Source organism: Uranotaenia lowii, chromosome 3 (assembly GCF_029784155.1).
Source record: "Uranotaenia lowii strain MFRU-FL chromosome 3, ASM2978415v1, whole genome shotgun sequence".
NCBI classification, from domain to species: Eukaryota; Metazoa; Arthropoda; class Insecta; order Diptera; family Culicidae; genus Uranotaenia; species Uranotaenia lowii.
The window spans coordinates 256,249,055-256,267,678 of record NC_073693.1 but is presented as its reverse complement, the minus strand read 5'-3'; the positions used below and the strand labels follow the sequence as shown (position 1 = coordinate 256,267,678).

The window sequence follows — 18,624 nt, the reverse complement described above, 5'->3', positions numbered from 1 at the left end:
TTGACCATTCTCGTGGATGAAAAAAGCATGTCACGAAGCGAAATATTATATATGCATGATTAAAATAATTATGTACCGTGGAAGCCCTAGAAGAAATTCAAAGGCCAAGCCACACATGCATAGGCAGGACCTTGCTACCGATGAGGGAACCATGCATACATACATACATACATACATACATGATTATAATGATTATGCTATTTATTATGATTATAATATTATGCACGTTTCGGGAATCCATGTTTGTATTTGGTAAGTCCAATCAGAAATTCCTCGAGGAGGGCAAAAATTCAATAAAAATACCGTTTTCTGGCAGACTCAATGGTATTGTAACTAGCTTCAACTAGCTGGTATTGTAACTGTCTTTAGTTCTACTGGGAGTACGGCGTTTGGCATAACGCCTTTCGCCTAAAGGCCATTTTGCATAAAGGCCATTTGGCATAATTTATTTTTTTCGTGTGATGACGTCGAGATTAAAATGTCAACCAAAATTAAAAGTTTTATTTAAGTAATTTTGCGACATTGCCGCAAACATCTAGGATGCAGGTATTATGCCAAACATCATATTCCCGTTCTAATAATTCGAATAAATCTTGTATCAAATTACTATAAATTTTAAATTTTCGAATAAAAATTAAATAAAATTTCTTTAAATTTTAAATAAGCGATCAAGCCACCAAAAATGTTATGAAATCCTTTACATGTTAGAACACTACAAAGTTTATCCTCAAAATTCTCAAAAGTTAGTATTCCTGACCATAGTCGAGTACAACATTTTGTTATAATGTGACCTTCTTTAAGAAAAAACCTATTCAACAAAAATCTATCTATCATATATAAAAAGCAATTTCCGTTTGTTTGTCGGTTTGTGTGTTTGTCTTCAATAGGCTCAGCCACCTTAAGACTTAGAGAGCTGAAATTTGGTATGGGTGCTAATTAGGATCAAGATTGATGAAAAAATGATCTCAGATTTTCGGATGACCCCTCTTGAAAAAGGTCGTCCATACGACACAAATATACTTTTACCGATGTTGACGTTATTATACATCGGATTAAGATAAAAATTTGCACTTGAGTGTTTTGAGGGATGGGCATTTGATTTCAGGCAACAGATTATGCCTGAAATTGATTTGGACTTTAGGCTAACAACCTACTGCTCCCGATCTATTGAATTGTTACGAAACTGAGAGAAGAAATAACCAAATAGGAACTTTGGCAAAACGACTTTTAGCATGAAAACACGGGAATGAGGAGTTGGTTTCCTATAAAGTCCGCAGGCCCATGCGGACCTCATAAGATGGGAACCGATAAACGAAAGAATAACCGTAGCCAGATTCAGAACACGGGTTAGAAACCTTGAAATGGTCCAGTGTTATGCGCCAACTAACGTTGCCGATTTTCAGAAGAAAGAGCAGTTTTACAGTCAATTGAACAGCGTGGTTGAGAAAATTCCGAAGGGTGACATTCTAATCCACTGACTTCAACGCAAAGATTGGCTCCGATAATCAGGACTTTGAGCGCATCATGGGGCGCTATGGTCTAGGACAGATGAGCGAAAACGATGAGCTGTTCGTAGAATTTTGTGGCAACAACAACATGGTGATCGGTGGATCGCTCTTTCCCCACCGACCAGCACATAAGGTCACATGGGTATCCCAAGATGGCCGAACGATAAATCAAATTGACCACATCTGCATCAGTCGAATATGGAGAAAGAGCCTTCTTGATGTCCGCAACAAACGAAGCGCAGACATTGCATCTGACCATCACCTTGTTCTTGGTGAGATACGACTGAGAGTCGCGCGTGTCCAACGGCGAGAGGAGAAAGTCGGATGTCGAAACGACGTCCGCCGGTTGGAGAATCCAGAGGTGAAAAGGGCATATGTTGAACAGCTTGAATCCCGAGCCTCGGAACTGCCGACAGACGGAACAGTCGAAGAACAGTGGTGTAGAATCAAGAATGCCTTTATCACGATGAGCCATGGTACTCTCGGTAAAGTTTGTGGAAGAAGAAGTGAATGGATGTCGGATGAAACCTGGAAGATGATCGGAGAAAGGCGAAAGTCGGAATTGAGCAGGCATGTACCGGGTCAGTCAAAGCAGCCGCCCGCTTACGATATGCGGAGCTGCAAAGGCAGTTAAACGAGCTTGTAGACGAGACAAGAGAGTCTGGAGAAACTCCCTAGCCGAAGAGGGAGAAAGAGCCGCCGGCATTGGAGATATCCGATAACTTTTCGCTGACATTTGGGATACTGCAATATTAGACTGAGTCGATTTGGGGTCATTTTTGAATTTCTCAAACCCTGGGGTCTTAAAAGCTTCGTTTTGGTCTAAAACTCATCCATGATTTTTGGCAGAACTTTTAACACAGAGAACAGACATACAAGCTAGCTCACGAAACTTGTGTAAAATTTCCAACGATAGTTTTGAACATTTTTTTTGTTTTTTGGCTGGTCCTTTTCGAAAACTGGCCACCTGGAAATTTGATTTGTAACTTTTGAACGGCGCAATAGATGGCACTATTTCAAGTCAATTTCTAACGTATTTTTTGAATGTCAGCATTTGAAATTTTACACACTTTTTGGAAGATTTTTTGTCCGAGCTTGTACGTCTGTTCTCTGTGCTTTTAAGTAACGTTTACATGAGTAAATTTGAACTTTTAGGTTTGTATGGGAAAATTGATTTTTTTTGTACTGAAAAATCAACATTATTTTTGTTTCTTCTGTGGAACCGAGCCTGCTAATGGTTTTTGTGCCAATTTATAAATTCCTTCAAGGAAATTTTCCGTTGAACAACTTTATCTAATATCATAACTTCGTACCTTTTTAGACAAAAAAGTTATTAGATGTTTATCAGGTGTTTGTTTTTTTTGGATTGATAAACCATAAACTCAATTGACACCACTGCTTGTGCCCCACGAAGTCAAGGGGCTGAAAGAAGAGAAATTTCCGACCTAACATTTCAATACCTCACTGACGTTTTGGTACCAAAATGCCATTGAAATCAAAGGGGAACTGACGTTGTGGTTCCAAAAAGTCGGTACGGTCCGTTTGTATGTGATTTGACAGTTGCTATAGTCCTATGCACGAAGTATGGCATGAAAAGTGGTCTTGCAATACCACGCTAGGCATCCAACAGTGGTGTCGATTGACTTTATTGTTTATCAATGCCAAAAGACATACACCTGTTAAATAACTAATAACTAATTTGTCTAAAAAGATACGAAGTTATGATATTCGACAAAGTTGTTCAGCGGGAAATTTCCTTGAAAGAATTTATAAATTGGCACAAAACCCATAACCAGGCTCGGTTCCACAGAAGAAACAAAAATGATGTTGATTTTTCAGTACAAAATATTCAATTTTCCCATACAAACCTAGAAGTTCAAATTTACTCATGTAAACGTTACTTAAAAATTCTACAAAAAATCATGGATGAGTTTTGGACCAAATCGAAGCTTTTAAGAACCCAGGGTTTGAGAAATTAAAAAATGACCCCAAATCGACTCAGTCTACTGCAATATTCCCGGCCGACTGGATGCAGGGTATCCTTGTAAAGGTCCCGAAGAAAGGAGACCTGACCGATGACCCAAGTACCAAAAGCACTAAAAACTAGCACCAAATCTGCTCTAGCGTCAGCTATAGAGCTTGATTCTGTGCATCATTTTAGCCATGTGAGCCAAGTTTGGCGAAATTAACTGCGGCTTTAGTGCAGAAACTGTTATAACCAAGGGATTGCAGTGGAGAGAGAATTCTTTGCATTTGGAATGGTAATGATCAAAATTCAACAACTGCTTAACAAATCGCAACAATTTGCAACAATTAGCACATTTTCACTCTCTCTGAGCACCGGTTTCTCTCATTTTAACTTAAACCTTCTAATTATCTCTAACAAATTGCAACAAATTACCACAGATTCAATCATTGGCAGCAAAATTTGTTTGATCATTGACGATGATTCTCCGTTTATCTCAGTCCCCTGGTTATAACCCTATAAAAGCACTGTGCTGTGCTAAGTTTTTTTTTTTTTATCTGGGATATTAAACTTGTTTGCTTATTCATCCCGTAGATTTAGCCGTTGTTAGCTAGCATTTTTTTTCTTTTTCAGTGTTGTTTTCTGTATGTTTTTTTGTTTTTTGTTTTTTTTTGTTTTTTTTTTCTTGCATTTTTTTGTTTTTTATTTGTTTTTTTTTTGTTTTTTGTTTTTTTTTTTGAGATGTGAAAAGAGAAAAGATAGTACATAACAAAAGGGAAGATCTTGTGCTTTTTCCAAGATTTATGTGGAAAGGAAAGAGAAAGATAGTAGATAACAAACATTGATTCATATTTCAGCTGTGCTAATTTGATGCTATAGCGTTGGCGAGCAAAATGCTGGGAAAATGTAAATGGCTTTCAAATGAGGTACAACCATGCGTTGAAAAAAATCGATTTTTGTTTGGCTCCATTTTTCTGCCATGATAATGAAATTTTGCTTATGTTGATATTCGCTTATGCATATTGAAGGGATTTCTCGGGTTGCATTTTCTACATGTTTTTTTTTCGGACGAAAATGACCTGGGGCGGGATTATGGAACTCGAAACAATCGAGTTTCGTTCGATTCGACCTACTTTGGCATTACCGATCTTGAACGAGCTCGATTCGAATGGAACATTTTCGAGAGTACTAGATCTTCGAGTACTAAAACGTCAATTTTGGCATTATGAATCATTGTGTTCGAGCATTTTTTTGCTCGAAACGAAAACAAAAGTCTCGACAGCTATATAGTTTTCGACCGTTTGGATAATTTCGTGAAAACAAGTTAGTTTGCAGAAAATTCCAATTTTAAACGTATTGCTTGTGGTTTTCATCTAATACGTAAGTAAATATGTTGTTGTTTAGTGTATTTTTACCCTATCTCATCCATTTATTTTTGCTTTAGGACTATGGAATCGCCACGACATACTATGAGTGTCAATCACAATCAAATTGAATTTATGACGGATTTCATGGAGGAGAATCCAAATCTCGCAAAAGGACTGTTAAAACCAATGACGCTAAAAGGACTTCCCACAGATTATGGGAAGAGTTGAAAAATGGACTTAACGAGCGAGGTCCTCCTGCGCGGGGAGTTACAGAGTGGAAAAAAAGTAAGTTAATTCATAACAGTGCCTGCTGATGTGAAACCCGGGATCTGAAATCTTTACTTTTTGTTTTACTCTATTTGTTATATGATTTTCTAAATTTTGAAAGTATTATGATTTATGGTGCGTTTTTTCAAGATTACCGTTAAAAGTTATAAAAATATTATAAACAAAATAGATTATTGTGTGTTTGGTTTTCAACTGTACAAATAGTTTACATTTTTTTTTTTACTTTACTTAGGTGTGGGCGGATTATAAGTACAAAGTCAAGAACAAACTTCGCCACAACATAACCAGCGCAAACAAAACGGGAGGCGGTCCAAATAAAACCAAACAGTTGAACTTATATGAAGAAAGTGTGGTGAGATCTGCCGGTTTAAGTTCCGCTGTTGCGGGTGTTGCGTCGGCAAAATCGTTCGGTTGCCGGAAGAGGCGTCTTCCGTCGTTAGATGAAATATCGGAACCCTCCATGGAAGCTCGATCGAATGATGAAAATGAAGTTTTTGTTAATGAATATATGGCAGAAGAGTTGGGCGGCTTTCCTTCAGCTTCGGAGGAGACTGGACGTGTACGTGGCATGGATACTGGAACTGGAACTAGGACAAGTAAGCGGATTAACGGAAAGCTGGATAAACTAGAACTTTTTCGAAGATACGTTGAAGCGAAGGAAGAATCGAACCAAACACAAAAAGCTCTGTTACAAATCAAGCAAGAAAGCTTGGAAATCAAAAAACAAATGCTTGAATTGGAGTTGAAAAAATTTGATTCCATCCAATCCAATCTAAGTATTCGAACTGAAAGGTATTAATACATTAATTGTTGTTCTTATTAATAAATATACATATTTATTTCTGCGTAAAATATTGTCCCTGCAGTCAACAAAACTAGCATTCTTCATTTTAGTCAAGCAAAGAGTCTCTGATTGCGTCACGAATTCTTTGGGCCCTTCTGTCTAATACACTGTCATTTCGCATTTCAGCTGTTACTGATAATTGGTCCGCGGGTAATAACATATAATCTAAATCAAATGCTACATTATAAGCTATACACATGTTTTGTAACGCACAACACACATTTATAATTGCTGTGATCTTCTTCGGACTGTATCGAAGCTTACGATCGGACGATAGACACCTCCAGCGAGATTTTAATACACCAATTCCTCTTTCTACCGAGCATCTGGCAGTGGAATGTATACTGTTGAACTTTTCTTCCCCTGAACCATAATAAGCATTTCGGTATGGTGTTAACAGCCAAGGTGCTAAGCAATATCCACTATCACCTGAAATTCAAATGACTTCAATAAAATTTTCACGTTAACAGAGATGTAAGCTTACCTAATAATCTAGATTCTCCATTCCGGAAGTTTTCTTCGAAAAACTCTCGTTCTGCACTCATGTCCCACACAAATGAGTCGTGAGCAGCTCCACCAAAACGGGGATTTATGGCCAGTATGCGATAGTTATGGTCGGTATCTGTGTGTTGAAAAATATTATTCATGGGCAAAAATTTTTCAAAAACTAAAAAGTTTTATAGTTACTTACTATCATGGCGTTGATACTGTGAAATCCTTTTCGATTAAAATACATGTGTTCGTCCTTTGTAGGTCTCAATATGGGTATATGGGTACTATCGATGCACCCTACGACACCGGGTACCTTGAATTTATCAAAGTAATGCTTTTTTGTTTCATTGAAGGATTGCGTATTTAATCCGATCCCCTTTTCACAGAGGGTTTCTTCTGATAGAGATATTAATTCGCTAAATATCGTAGAAACGGTTGGCTGCGCCATTCCAAGCAAAAAGCTTGCTCCCACGTTGGTTTGATAGGATTCACTAGCTAGTAGATTTAAAGTGGCTGCCAATTTCAACGTAGAAGGAATAGCTGAGGATTTGGAAGTTTGCGGGAACTCGGTTGTTTCAAGAATATTCTTGAAAGCTTCTCGACTCACTCTAAAATACTGACGAAACCTTGAAAAGCATGGAAATTATTACTTCTATCCAATATACAAGCAGCTAAACAAAACTCACTGATTTTCATTCAGAGAAAGAGGATCACTTTTATCCCGCAGCTGACGTCTCTGTGGTGCAAGCATACAATCATCGTCACTGTCGCTTCCGTAGAAAAACATGTCGAGTTTCTTTTTTAAGCACTATCTTCGTAAAGTAATATTATTCGGAAAAAAAAGTTCGGCGTTGAAAATAAATTCAGCAAATTAAACTTCAGTTTTTGTTGACAAACTCCAAAACTTGACACTTCGTTTCGAGATGATCTACTACCCGGATTACTCGAAATCTAGTACGTTAGAATTTAGAACTCGAACGAGATACGTAATACCGATTCTAATTCGATTCGAGTTAAAACTCGAAACGAGTATCTCGAATCGAATAGGATTCATAATTTCACCCCTGGAATCGAACTCATGACATCCTATGACATCTATGGCTCTGACATTTGACATTGACTCTGCTTGTGAACCTATCAGGTCCGCGTTAAATCTTTGAAAAAAAGCCCTATTTGAATCTAATTTCTACCAACCGGTGCCCTAAATTTGCATAAATTCAGCATCAATCAATGCTAATGTGGTTTGGCCTCATGCCGCTGTAGTGCTTACATTGTGCAAAAAAGCATTAAAGCAAGCTTGCGTGATGTCCATTAAATGCTTAGAAAATATAGCATTTTTCATTCTGATTTAGAGCTATGTTGCATTTCAAAAGCATTGTGCAAAGCAGATAAAATGCTAGTTGCATTTTAAAAGAGTGGTATAAATCTAATATGATGCAGCATAGCACTCGAAGGGCTGTTTATTTTATTTTATTTACATAGTATTCCGTCTCACGACATAACTTGACGAACATAATTCCTAAAATTCACTCGGTTCATAGCAACCGTTCTCCAATTTCTCGGGCACCCCACGTTCGCCAGATCACGCTCCACTTGGTCTAACCACCTCGCTCGTTGCGCCCCCGCTCGTCTTGTTCCTACCGGATTCGTAGCGAACACCTGTTTTGCAGGACAGTCGTCCGGCATTCTCGCAACATGTCCCGCCCAGCGTATCCGGCCAGCCTTCACCACCTTCTGGATACTGGGTTCGCCGTAGAGGCGCGCGAGCTCGTGGTTCATCCTTCGCCTCCACACTCCGTTCTCCTGTACGCCGCCAAAGATGGTTCTTAACACTCGTCGCTCGAATACTCCGAGTGTACGCAGGTCCTCCTCGAGCAATATCCATGTCTCGTGCCCGTAGAGAACAACCGGTCTAATGAGCGTCATATACAGGTTACACTTCGTGCGAGGGCTACACAGCAAAAAAAGTGTTGCGGTATTACATCGAAAACGTGCACATAACTTGAGTTGCAAAAGGTCTCTAATATTACATTCTTTTGATGTAAAAAATCGCAGTGAACAAATTCGAACACGACGATAATGTTGAGCTCGTATAAATGTTCTAAATGGTTTTGGATGTTTCGAAAATCACATAAATCTCTTTTACTTTCGGTTTTTGTTCCGGTTTTTGTCTTTGGAAGTGAATTTTAAGGCCCAGATTTTAGGTTTTAATTTGTACCAAAGTAAAGGTATAAACATTAGGATATCGAGAATAAAGAGGAGCAATTATATTCAAACTGTTAATTTCTCATTTATTTGAAATTAGAAATAGAATCTACACAGAAAGAAAAATGTAATCTTACATTGCACGTTTTCATATCATCGCCACAAATAATATGAAAAAGAGTATAGCAGCTTAGTCTTGTAATGGAACTTTACATGTCACCGCATGCGAAATCCAGCGTCAACGTCAGTTTACCAATTCTGTTTTGTTTTCGTTCCTATTGGATTCCCAACGCAGGCGAACTTCTTGTTCAATCTGGTCGTGTGCGCTAATTTGAGACAAACAGAGGTAAGAAATATCATTAAACAATACCATATTTTCAAACTAACAACTTTCCTTGGCAGGAAATCGATGGTGTATGCTGCGATGGAGCTGAATGTGAAATCATCGCCCCAGACTTTGCTTCCGTCGTCGGGAGAATCGAGTGAAAAGAAAAATGTATCGATAATTATAATTATTTGATACCTACTTCAAAGTGTTCGGTTCAATTGTTCATCTTCAAATAATGAGTTTAAACCTCAAATAAATCGCTTCCTCTGTACAAATTCTATTTTTTTTTAAATAAGTAAAATATTCCTTGACAAAAAAATATCAAAATAATGTAAACCTACAGTAAATAACAGCATTGAATGCTCATGAAAATTTACATGAAATATGCCGTTTCTTCGCACGTAAATAGCCGATTCCCTTCTACCCATGTTGTTTCATGTAAATCTACGTGGATTTTTCTAACTGTGTACATCTGCTTTCTTGCGTTGATAGTACCCAAACATAAAAATGGTTTTTCTTCGTGGACAGCCCGGACCGGATACGAAGTAGTTACTGTCTTGAGCAGTCTCACTAACACTTTAAGGAGGAAGGCTCTCGTGCCTCAAGAATTCAGCAACCCCCGTTGCGTTGAATGTATTTGAATTCTATGGAGTCTGTTGATACATGAAATCTTCAACTACCGGAACCCGGATTTTCATCTGCAGAATTTTTGATGAAACTATAGCTGTATAAGCTTCATTTCATCAATCCGAAACGGTATCGTCACAGTTCCGTATTCTTGACAATTGGGCCAGTTCGAGGCTCTTATCCTTGAGCTCGTGTATGTTTTCTGTCCGTCACACAAGGGGCACAAGGTGCTTGAAAAGTAAAAAGAAACCACATCTTCACATCCGGATGTTTATACACTTAAATGCTCTACGGTGTCCTTCGGCAAAATCGACCTAGAATGAATAATAACAAATAAAACCTTTTCCAACGGTTTTGCTCAATTTTTCCGAAAAGATTGATCACACTTACCAGAAAAACAAATCCTTCTGAGCCTCGCATTTCAACTCCAACTTTTCAACACGTAAAACAATTCAAATGTCAATTTAGAAGAACATTGACTACTTGATGTGATATTATAATGCTGGTTGTGATATTACACTGAAAGACGCGTTCAAATTGGGTACAGTAAAAAGATGTATTATTATAACGAAAATCCCAAATATTACATCAGTTGTCCTACATCTTCAAAAATTACATCATACATCGTTACAATTTTTTTTGCTGTGTAAGTCTTCTCGACCGCAGTTGCTTGTGAAGTCCATAGTAGGCACGACTTCCGCTGATAATTCGCCTCCGGATCTCACGGCTGGTGTCATTGTCTGCGGTCACCAGTGAGCCGAGATAGACAAAGTCTTCGACTAGCTACACACTACCAAAAAAATCTGTAAAATTACATCATATATGATGTAAATAAAAAGAAGCATCATATATGACGGAATTTTCAATGCGAGTTCAATATTACAGATCATTGAACTCGCAATGATGTAAAATTAGAATAAACTTGTAAAATTAAACACGCATGGAAAATTCCGTCATTTATGACGTTTCTTTCCGGTTACATCATATGTGATGTAATTTTCCCCTTTAATATTGTAGGGCTTTTGCGTTCCCAATAAGAATTGTTAGTTTTTTTTGTTTTCCGTTTTTTATTAAAAATATTTTATAAACATATTTATCATATTATCACTAATTTATCGTTAAAAAAACGGTTAATTTTTTCCTCAGCTGATCAACCACACAGCGATTCAAGATGGCTTTACGATCCGTTGGAACATTCACAGATTTTCGGTCCGTTGTAGCCTTCTCACGCTTGATTCTTTGGATGTAGACGATAAACTCCATTATGTTTGAGAATCTTCTGCCTCCGCTTTGTGGAGGTTGAAATCAACTTGAGCCGAGTAGCCGAATCCTGTAAATGAAAATTAAAAGATAAATTCGTTTAGTTGCAAGATAAGATTTAAAGCACTTCAATTCTTTCAAACGCAAACATAAATTTAATTTACTCTAACGATTTTTGCAGAAATTTTATTCTTACCAGGAAACTTCTTCGGTATGCAGGAAATTCTCGCTCTTTCATTTTCAGTCCCATCAACTGTTAAACGTGAAACAGTGGCCAACTGTTTCCTTGAGAATAATCATTTCTTCTTCCGTCCGCTGCCGTTGGGTTTAGGTACTTTTGGTAGAACGAATGGCGGTCCCTGAAATCAATATAAAAAAATTGAGCAGTGATTATCATTACGGTCACTGAAACATTTGTTGTGCACACAAAGATGGGCCAATTTAATCTACTTACCCCATGTTTTCTATTGAAGAAGACCGATAACGCGGGATATCGAATCCGACTTTCGATAACCTGGGACCATTTCCATTCGTTGCAGCTACCAGTACTTCTGTGGACATCGCCGGAAGGTACGATTAAAGGTCCAAGCAGAGAATGGGGTTTCGTGGTACAATATAAACCTAAACGAAAACTTTCCGGTTCGGCAAAAAATTGAAAACAGGTCCGCACTTAGCCAAAACAACAACATTGATATTCATTATGGGGATGAACCGAATGAACTGAAGCTCACGGATGGATCAGCAACTGCGTCAGTATATCCAAGGCTTCGAATAAAAATGAATTTAACACAAACCTTTTTAATGTCGAAAATTGTTGAATTTCTGAATCAATATTTTTTCTTTTTAATCAAATTATGTTTGCTTTGATTTACTTGCACTTTTTACGTTACATGCCATGTAATATTCAAGCAACTCTATTTCCGTGTTTTTTCGGATTCAATGTTTCAGGTTTACATGTCATCCTCAATTTCAGTGCTCTTTTCGATTTCGCATTTTTAAGTTTACAGTGAAAATCGCGTTCTGTGTCATGTAATATTCATATTTTCCAATTTCAGTGATAAACATTTGTAAAATTACATCACATATGATGTAAATAAAAAGAAGCATCACAAATGCCGGAATTTTACATAAGAAAATAGTGTTCTGTGTCATGTAATATTTGTGCAATTCAAATTCAGTGCTGTTAAGGATTCAGATTTTTGTTCTGTGTACGTCAGCTCGTCGCCGCGGCGCGCCGTCGATCGTGACCTTGTTATTACTGGACAAGCGGGTTCGGTCGGTCTCGGATCCGCAGGCCAGCATGTACTTCGTCTTGGACGTATTAATCATCAACCCAATCCTTCCTGCTTCGCGTTTCAGTTTGCGGTAGATCTCCTCCACCGCCGCAGATGATCTGCCAACTATATCAATGTCATCGGCAAAGCAGATAAGTTGACTGGATCTGTTGAAAATCGTGCCCCGCATTTCGCCCACCGCTCGTCGAATAACACCTTCTAGCGCCACGTTGAACATCATGCAGGATAGACCATCACCTTGTCGAAGCCCCCTGCGCGATTCGAATGAACTCGACAATTCACCCGAAATCCGCACACAGCACTGCGTTCCATCCATCGTCGCCTTGATCAGCTGATCAGCTTCCCGGAAAAGCCGTTCTCGTCCATGATTTTCCATAGCTCGTTACGGTCGATCGTGTCGTATGCGGCTTTGAAGTCGATGAATAGATGAGGCGTAAAGACTTGGTGTTCACGGCATTTTTGGAGGATTTGCCGCAATGTGAATATCTGGTCCGTCGTAGACCGTCCCTCCATGAAGCCGGCCTGATGACTTCCCACGAATCTGTTTGCTTGTGGCGTTAGGCGGCGGAGTAGGATTCGGGACAACACTTTGTAGGCAGCATTGAGGACAGTGATCGCTCGGTAGTTCTCACAGTTCAATTTGTCGCCCTTCTTGTAGATGGGGCATATTACCCCCTCCTTCCACTCCTCCGGTAGCTGTTCTGCGTCCCAGATCCGGATTATCAACCGATGTAGGCAATCGGCCAACCTGTCCGGGCCCATTTTGATGAGTTCAGCTGCGATGCCATCCTTCCCAGCCGACTTGTTTCTATTCAGCTGGCGAATGGCTTCCTTAACTTCACTCATCGTTGAGAGTGGCTCCTCTTCGTCGTTGGCTACGCCGGCGATGTACCTTCCCCCACCGTCTTGATCTCCTGCATGTGCGCCGTTCAGGTGTTCATCGAAGTGCGGCTTCCACCTTTTGATCACCTCACGATTGTCCGTCAGGATAACCCCGTCCTTATCTCGGCACATTTCGGCTTGCGGCACGAAGCCTTTGCGGGATGCGTTGAGTTTCTGATAGAACTTTCGTGTTTCTTGGGAACGATGCAGCTGCTCCAGCTCCTGGAGCTCCTCCTCCTCCAGGCGGCGCTTTTTCTCCTGGAAAAGTCGGACTCGCTGCCTCTTCCGCTGTCGGTGATTTTCCACATTTCGACGGGTGCCTCTTTGCACTACTGCCGCCCGCGCGGCATTTTCTTCGTCCATCACCCTCCTACACTCCTCGTCGAACCAGTCGTTCCGTCGAGATCGCTCCACATAACCGATGACGTTCTCCGCTGCACTGTTGATGGCTGTTTTGATGGTATCCCAACAGTCCTCGAGAGGGGCTTCGTCAAGCTCGCCCTCTGCCGGCAGCGCTGCTTCGACCGATTGCGCGTAGTCTGCCGCGACCTCAGGTTGCTTCAGTCGCGCGATGTTTAACCGAGGCGGGCGCCGGTTTCGCTTGTTGTTCACTACGGAGAGTTTTGGGCGCATCTTCACCATCACCAGATAATGGTCCGACTCGATGTTGGCGCCCCGACAGAATCTGACGTCGATGATGTCCGAAAAGTGCCGGCTGTCGATCAAAACGTGGTCGATCTGTGATTGCGTTTGGTACGGTGATCTCAAGGTGTACTTGTGTGGGAGGCGGTGCTGAAAAAAGGTACTACGTACGGCCATTCGTTTGGAGGCGGCGAAATCAATAAGTCTGAGGCCGTTTTCGTTGGTCAGCTGGTGCGCGCTGAACCTTCCAATTGTCGGTTTAAATTCCTCCTCCTGGCCGACCTGAGCATTGAAATCCCCGATGACGATCTTGATATCATGTTTTGGGCAACGGTCGTATTCACGCTCCAGCTGCGCGTAGAATTCGTCTTTGTCGTCACCGGTACTTCCGAGGTGAGTGCTGTGCACGTTGATGATGCTGATGTTGAAGAACCGACCCTTGATTCTCAACCGGCACATTCGTGAGTTGATCGGCCACCACCCGATCACGCGCTTTTGCATCTTTCCCATCACTATAAAAGCTGTTCCAAGCTCGTGTGTGTGGCCGCAGCTCTGGTAGATGGCACGACCATCAGGATACGTTCGTACCGTGGAGCCCTTCCAGCATACCTCCTGCAGCGCTACGATGTCGAATTTGCGGCTCTTCAATTCGTTGGAGAGCACGTGGGTACTGCCCACAAAATTTAAAGATCGGCAGTTCCATGTTCCAAGTTTCCAATCGCTAGTCCCTTTTCGTCGCGTGGGTCTTTGCCGATTTCCATTCGAAATTTGTTGTTCGTTATTCGTTGCTTATGTTTTTTTAGTAGTCACAGGCTCGCAAGGCCCGCAGCTAACCCCACTATCTCGCAGGAGGACCGTCGTGATGTTGCTGTTTTGGGTCCCGAACACCACCAGGACGTTGTTGCACTCCGCACGCCGCCCCTAACATGGAGAACAGACGCGTACGAAGCCCCCTAACTCATTCTGCATGCGACCAAAGCATCCACCGGGGTTGGGTACCTGATCTCCGCTAAGGTTGCTCGCACCCCAGCTAGTACCACGGGGAGGTAGAGAATCGGAGTTGCAGACAAGAGGTGATATGACCACTACCCGAGGGTTGGGTGTATGGGGTCTCGAATTGCACATTGTCTACTTCACTAGCCAAAGGGCTGTTGTAAAGCTAAATTGCACTTGTTGTGCTGATATAGTGTAATTTAGCACTTGAATGCTGGTGTAAAGCTTACAAAATGTAATGCTTTAGTGCTTATGGTTACTTGGGCTACTCAGAATTTCAGTTGTTCTTATTAGTTCTCTGTGTTATTAGTGCTGCTATTCTGCATTTTAGATTTTAGTTACTGATTAGGTAACATTTTCAAAAAAAAAAAAAAATCAAAATGTTACCACCAAAAAGTGTAAGAACAAACTCGAAAGCATTGTGATGGGTGTCGGTGTTGCATATATTACTACATCGTAAAATTTAAGATCAAAACAGTTTTGCATAATGGAAATTTGAATTTTACTACCTGTTATAAATTATGATCGAGAAATTTACTCTAATTCTTTAGTATTTTGGAACCGGCTTCGCAAAAACTAGTTTGCGCATCGTGGGAGTATTTTATAAGCACTGTTGGACGTCATATAAATACCAATATCCCAGTGAGTTGACCACCTTAGAACCGTAAGACCAAATTTTTTCGATGAACTTGTCATTGTTGTTACTGAAACAATCCAGGGAAGCCTAAGAGGATTGATCCTTTCAAAATCGAGAGTTAAGCTGCTTACCAGCGTTCTTAAAAAAATCATAATATTTAAAGAATAATAAATCCACAAGTAAAAGTCTGGAAACTTCCAGAAAAAATGGAGTAGGTATTTCGAGGAATTTGAAACTTCGAATAAAAATCATTTAGGTAAAAGTGACATAATTCTTAGAAAACGAACCTGAACTTTTCTTTGTATAATTGACTTCTAGACTTAGTTTTTTTATACAAAATTTTCAATCATTGGAATTTTCCTATGAATTTCTTAAAAAGTGTTATGTAAATATTTTTGCTAAGATTCGTAGAAAATTGATCTGTCTAACGGTCAGGTTTCGTAATTCACTGTATGTTATGTATTTGGAGTGATAAGAAGCTCATGTTCCCTCTATCGCTCCCGAGCTTTCACATGCTAATCAAGAAACATATACACAACTACGGCTACTATCACATGTTTGTTTATTTATAAAATACCATTTTCGAGCGTTTACCTGTAATCCGGTGGTCCTCTATCTCTCTTCGCCGTTTTGGTAAAGTTTAGCTAGTCGCCTTATCGATTGCTTCGTCTTTTTCTGGATGAAACTGTCGACGTGGGACATGATCGTGACGAATCCCATGATCCGCTCGAGAGCGCCCTGCATTCGTTCGGCCCGCTCTACGCTTAGCGTGTCCTGCTGATCTTCGAAGGAGCCGTACTCGGAATCGTCGTTTTGGTGTGAATCAACCAGGAGCCGCTTCGATCGTGGAAGAAACCTTTGGGGATGGGTTGTTGTGGTCGGTAAAGAGGTGGTAGTGGCGTAATTTGAATCATAAAGCCTGGGTGGATCGATCTCGTAGTCATCTTCCAGCTCATCATATTCGTATTCATCGTAGCTGAGCGGTTGTTCTGTTGTTGAGGTTGTTGTCGTAGTCGTACGCTGGTTGGCACATGGGCAATCTAATTTTGCTTTCGATTTCCTGGGCTTTTTATTCTCGGAAACCATAAGTTTTCTGTCTATTTCTTTGCCATGAATATCTGAATAGTTAGGCATACTTGAGTCAACGTCTTTCAAACTGATTGGCTGATTATGATCCCTTGCGAGTCGCTTTCGACTCGACAGCACAATTGCTGATACAGTAGTGGGATGAGTTGATTGCTTTGTTGACGGTTGAGTTGTCATTTTACTTGTACTTTGAACTCTCGTTGGAGTCATCGTTGTGTGCTGCGTATAATGTTCTTCAGATGATTCAGGAATTTCTAGCTTAGAATGCACCCATCCATGTTCTAAAGATACGTCTCCATCGTATATGTCAGCATCCATAGGAGTATTGGTGATTGTAGTCACTTCCCTAGTCGCAGTTGTAGAAGCACTCGAGACGTTTAAACTTTCGACACGCTCGGTCGTCTTCCAGGTAACATTTTCAGGTGACTCATTCACATTCTCATAAGAAACATGGTCTTGGTTTTCCGTTACGAACGCAAAGGGCGTTGCATGATGGTATCTATTTAACAACCGCACGGATATAACCTCGTTATCTGCAAGCAAAGCACAACATTTGAATACGAACGTATAGAAAAAAAATATTAAATTCTGTCTATGGGCAAAAACCTACCTTCGTCATTTTCTGCTGACTTAGTCCCGCGGATTGTGTCGTATTTTTGAGGGAAATAGATACCATCATTATCATCACGGAAAGCACTTTTTATAACTCCGATAGCGTCTGCTTTGGCGCCGACTGTTCTGGAGGACGTGCATGTCGGTAAAAGCTAGAAAAAATAATTCCGGTAATCATAATGCTACATAAAATAAACACATACTCTAAACATTTTATTTAAAAGTCTTGATTTAAACATGAGTCGATTGATTCGTAGGTCTCCAAAAAATAAGTCTAACAATATTAAAAGTTATTTCTATACGACTCGAAGAACACCTAATTATGTGTTTTTTTCTAGTTCGATTGTGTAAAAGTAATGGATATCTCAAAAACTGAATAACAAATTCAACATAAAAAATTCATACTCAATTTCTTTCCTAATGAGAGTATGTATTTTTTTAAAATAAATCAGCGAGGAAAAACTCCTAACATTTGCTCAAACTTCTGTAAAATCTATCTTAAAAACTTTATAGTTCCAAATGCTTTTGACTTACCAGGAACATCATCAGCACCACTGTTACGGGGAATGTTCTTTGTGCACAGTTGATCTGCATGATGCTAGTGGATAACGGAAACTGAGTCTGCACGAAGAAAGGTTCAAACGGTGGACTATCGTAATGTTTGTTGATCATATGTTGTTTTGGTGTTCTGAAGGAAACCCCATGCGAAACAAACGGTGCTTTTGGACAGGGCAACTTTTTTTTATGTGAAGTCTGACTGTTGCTTGGAATGCATTTTTGAACCCTATGATGGGTTTATTTTTGGTGCGATAGACGGTTTATGGTTGAAAGATGATATCTGAATTTTCGTGGATGTTAAAAAACTACATTTAATTAAATTTTTCGATGCTTTGAAACATTTGGTTTTTTGGGTTGCGTTTCCTGTTGGTCTCGTTTTTGGTCCTTTCGTAATGCGTTTTCTTTAGTTTGGCTGATCGGGGATTTTTCATGTTTTGTTGAAGTGATGTATGCACGGAAAATAAAAAAAAGGTAAAATTTACCTTTTTGCGAGGTGAATTTTTTCCACCCCTCTTTCGAGGTAAATTTTACCTTTTTTCAATTCACCTAGCAAAAAGGTATATTTTACCTTTTTCGCATTTACCTAGCAAAATAGTAAATAATACCGTTTTCCCATTTACTGATTTAAAAGGTAAATGCTGGTTAGTTTGATTGGTTTCTTCAATAAGAATTAAAAAAATACAAAATTCTATCAAAAATTATATTTATTGAAGATAAATAGGGACTGGTAATTCGGCTTCGCGTTCTTCCAAGCCGCCATGGCCGCTGAATACTCCTGCGTTGCGGACATTCATGACCTCCTATGTTCGGCTAATCCGGTCAGGTTCGGCTTTTCCGGCTGGAGGATGACGTGGAATACACCTCAAAGCTCTATGGGTCGATCTGAAACAAAAGCAATGTATTATGACGAGAACCAGCACAACAAAATGATATCTAAGAAAACACTTACCATTCTATTCCGATTTTCACATATTATGCACAAAGCAGTCACTTTTTTTCGAGAAGAATTGTACCGTTTTGTTTAGCTCAATCCA

At 39.9% G+C, this 18,624-nt stretch overlaps 1 protein-coding gene and 1 long non-coding RNA gene across 2 annotated transcripts; both read right to left on the bottom strand.

Moving 5' to 3' along the window:
- Positions 1 to 5,942: 5,942 nt before the first annotated feature.
- LOC129753314 (putative nuclease HARBI1) lies at positions 5,943 to 12,799 on the bottom strand. The gene is made up of 4 exons (XM_055749115.1): positions 12,622 to 12,799; positions 6,661 to 6,778; positions 6,458 to 6,595; positions 5,943 to 6,402 (listed from the first exon to the last, which is right to left on the bottom strand). The coding sequence occupies exons 1-4, from the start codon at positions 12,691 to 12,693 to the stop codon at positions 6,020 to 6,022; spliced, it is 711 nt and encodes a 236-aa protein (XP_055605090.1). The 5' UTR covers positions 12,694 to 12,799; the 3' UTR covers positions 5,943 to 6,019.
- LOC129758357 (uncharacterized) lies at positions 10,826 to 11,474 on the bottom strand. Its single transcript, XR_008739956.1, has 3 exons — positions 11,340 to 11,474; positions 11,082 to 11,244; positions 10,826 to 10,955 (listed from the first exon to the last, which is right to left on the bottom strand). It is a non-coding gene; the product is annotated as an uncharacterized LOC129758357 (long non-coding RNA).
- Positions 12,800 to 18,624: the final 5,825 nt, after the last annotated feature.